The 678-nt window shown below is 54.4% G+C and overlaps 1 protein-coding gene across 1 annotated transcript in view; it reads right to left on the bottom strand.

Annotated features, from left to right (window-relative positions):
* Positions 1–327: 327 nt before the first annotated feature.
* LOC103805057 overlaps positions 328–678 on the bottom strand; it is a gene marked incomplete at its 5' end in the record, with an annotated part of 2,403 nt that continues 2,052 nt past the window's right edge. Inside the window, 3 exon segments of the mRNA XM_009077692.1 lie at positions 328–465; positions 515–541; positions 592–620. Coding sequence (XP_009075940.1) covers positions 328–465; positions 515–541; positions 592–620 — 194 coding nt within the window.

Raw genomic sequence — 678 nt, 5'->3', positions numbered from 1 at the left:
CAGAGGATTTTTTCTGGGGGGGGATCAAGGGGATCATTTGGGCCTTTTCCCCCCAAATCTGAGCTGGGAGTCAGATGGGATTAGTTCTAGAGGATTTTTTTGGGGGGACAGGGAAGGGTCTGGGCCAGGCACATGGTCCCCACACAACCAAAAACGATGGTGAGAGAGAAAGAGAGAAAAAGAGAGGAGAGAGGAGGATTTTGGGGTGCAAGGAGCCTGGGGGGGGCTGGGAGCTCTTCCCCCAGAGCCCACGAGCTTCTCTGTAACCTACGCCCGCAGGAGTGGGGGGAAAAGCCCTAACAAAAGGCTCTGGCATGAAAAGAATCCTCAATACTTTAACTTTTTGGGCACTTCCCAAGGGAAACTGTCCCTACCAAAGTGGCCATAGGCTGCAGTCCTCTGATAAAGGGGTTTCTTCAGATCCAGATCCCTGGAATACACAATTCCCGACTCAGTCAAGAGGTTCTATGTTCTACCTCCTCCTCCCAGTGTTGTCTCCTCCTCATCCCTCAACCACCTCCCTGTGCCCTTTTTGCTCCTCCTTCTTCCTTCCCCTCCCACCACGGGCGGTTGGAGCTTCCCTGGATTTGCTCCTCCTCTTCCCAGAGAAACTCCAAGCGCTCAGCTCGGCGATACTCACCCCCAGCAGTTCTCTTCCCTCGGGCAGAGCCGGTTCAG

Source organism: Acanthisitta chloris, unplaced genomic scaffold (assembly GCF_000695815.1).
Source record: "Acanthisitta chloris isolate BGI_N310 unplaced genomic scaffold, ASM69581v1 scaffold38646, whole genome shotgun sequence".
Classification (NCBI taxonomy): domain Eukaryota; kingdom Metazoa; phylum Chordata; class Aves; order Passeriformes; family Acanthisittidae; genus Acanthisitta; species Acanthisitta chloris.
The sequence above is the reverse complement of the archived record's forward strand: the minus strand, read 5'-3'. Positions and strand labels throughout refer to the sequence as shown.